Here is a 2408-nt window from a genome sequence, read left to right on the forward strand (position 1 = left end):
ACCACGAGCATAAAATCAGAGAGATTAGAGCCCACACAGAGGAATGCCGACAGTCTTTCTTTCTATGAACAATATGAGACTGGAATAGAAGGGAGAACCGATAGAGGTGCTCAAGGTACCCTCCGCCACACACTGTCAGGTGGCTTGTGGAGTATGGATGTAGATGTAGAACACAGGTATGGTGTGGGATTGTTATCTCGTTTTCATAGTGGCTTGTGGAGTATGAATGTAGATATAGAACATAAGTATGGTGTGGAATTGTTATCTCATTTTCATGTCGCAAGAATGTTGCACAGTAATAGGTGCATAGCCGGAGATGAGATGTCTGCTCTACCTTTGGATTGGAAATGCTTGTGATTTGATTGCTGTAGGAGGGAAGTGCATGGGTATATTTGATGGATCTTACAGGTGTTGTATCTGGGCCATCTACAAAAGTGCAACCCTCAAGATCCACGCTATTACATACGTCAGGTGGATGACAGACTACTATTTTGTAAGGTAACTGTAGGATGTTGGGAAGGATACCCCTCATAGCAGAGCATGATGAGACACAGTAGGCAGAAAAAGAAAACAAAAAACATCAGAGAGGAGAAGACAGAGTTATGTTCTATTTCCGTTTGTGCCTGTATGACATCATAAGCCACATTGTTGTTATGATATTGGCCCAAGCCAACAATTGTTATCAGTGGTTCTGTTGACCCAAAAAATTGAATATAAAGAAAATTTTATAGGAAAAATATCAAATTCTGTGTGCGCTTGGATCAAAAATCACCTTGACCAGCAGAATAAATACTTTACACGAGTGGCAGACATTGAGAGAAGAGAGAAATTTATTTGAAAACACTGGAAAACAGGAAAGTATGGTAGGTCAAGTATTATTCCTCTCTGTGGTCTGCCACTATTAAACAGATAAGTAAACAAAAGAGAGAGGGAGACTAAGGCTGTGGTTTCAACAACAACAACAGGGAACAGCCAATTTATTTCCATCTCACCATTTATGAACAGAAAAAAGCTCTACAGAATGATAGTAGCTACCTATCTTAGGTTTTAAGTAGGCCCCCTACATCAATTACATTTTAAAATCTACAATTTACATATGTATGATTATCATTACAAGATAAGAGTCTTAACTGTCTATACTTACAAGGGATTAAACAAGTCTTTGGCTTTAATGTCCTATGTGGAAATCCAAACGTCAACATACCTGCAGTCCGTCTGCTCCCTCAGACAGGTTCTTCAATGTTCGTGATATTGTTTCTGTGAAATCGCTATCAGATGTATCCTCAGATATTGCCTGCCCTGCAGCTTCTGCTATTTTCTGTATAGTAGCTCCAAACTCTTCAGCACTTATCGACGAGCTGCTATCTGGTATATAATAACCACTTTAAAATTTCATGAAAGATTCATATAACAACATTTCGGAATAAATTTCTTAATTCACACTTTGATTGACATGCAGCAATGCAACATTTATATAAAGAGTGAAACCTCACCAAGATTTAGAGCGGCCGTTGCCTCCTTAATGAACTCCTCCGTCCATCTATTGTCCGATAATTCTTGTGCATTATCAGAAGACGTGCTCTGTGCCGCATCATCAGTAGTTGATTTTCCTCGGTTTGGAGGAGGATTATCAAAATCTTCGAGAGCACCTGTTACACAAATAATTGACGTTGACCGCACCAAACAAGTCGTGGCAAGTACATAAACAAAATAAATTATCGGCCCCTACTGTCCAGAATGTTATCCAGTGTGTCTACTTGCGGAGCATCTGATTTGTGTTCACTAACGGACTCGCTCGCCCCCGTATCTGTTCCTTTCTCTGCCTCTGCCATTTTAAATTTTGTCACTGTAAAACATTACAAGATACGTACTGTTACGTTTCCGGAACTCATAGCTGTCCGTGTCTAATGTTACACACTGTATATATAAATACGTTCAGTTTCAGGGCCATACACAAAAACACTATAAATAACTTCAGTTTATTTAAAACAACACGAATGAGACAACATAAAGCGTTATTCCACCATCATTCTGTGAAAAGAAGGAAAAAAGTTAAATTCTGATTACCTATAACACAAACTCATCCTTCGACTTTGCACTGCCTGTACAGTGATCACAAATCATTAGCGCCTAAAGTTATGTGAAGAAAGATGAAAGTCTTTGATTTTTGTTTACGTCATGTTTGAACCTATGCTTCCGCAGGCAACGAAAACTAGTACATACATTCCTCCCAAAATACCGCACCTACCTGTCAGTTAGCTTGTGAAAAAACGTCTTATTGATTCACTGCCTTGTCAGCTGGTACGACAGTAAGAAGTGTTAAAAGCCTTTAAACTTATTTTCGATGTGGAGACAGGGCTTGACTCTTTAAATTGATCTGTCTCAGGCTAGAGTAAAATGTCTGCACT

General features: G+C 39.1%; 1 protein-coding gene across 2 annotated transcripts in view; it reads right to left on the reverse strand.

Moving 5' to 3' along the window:
* The window catches only part of LOC126203109 (peroxisomal biogenesis factor 19), an 89681-nt gene extending 87414 nt beyond the window's left edge, over positions 1 to 2267 (reverse strand). The window contains exons 1-4 of one of the 2 annotated variants that reach the window (XM_049937353.1): positions 2249 to 2267; positions 1730 to 1846; positions 1494 to 1649; positions 1205 to 1365 (exon numbers count right to left, since the gene is read on the reverse strand). In XM_049937353.1, the coding sequence (XP_049793310.1) occupies positions 1205 to 1365; positions 1494 to 1649; positions 1730 to 1832 (420 nt within the window). In that variant the 5' untranslated portion in view covers positions 1833 to 1846; positions 2249 to 2267. Of the gene's footprint in view, positions 1 to 1204; positions 1366 to 1493; positions 1650 to 1729; positions 1847 to 2067; positions 2218 to 2248 lie in introns of those variants that run through there. The other variant, XM_049937352.1, reaches the window with a different exon arrangement.
* Between the last annotated feature and the right edge of the window lie 141 nt (positions 2268 to 2408).

The sequence above is a fragment of the Schistocerca nitens genome, chromosome 9 (genome assembly GCF_023898315.1).
Source record: "Schistocerca nitens isolate TAMUIC-IGC-003100 chromosome 9, iqSchNite1.1, whole genome shotgun sequence".
NCBI lineage: Eukaryota > Metazoa > Arthropoda > Insecta > Orthoptera > Acrididae > Schistocerca > Schistocerca nitens.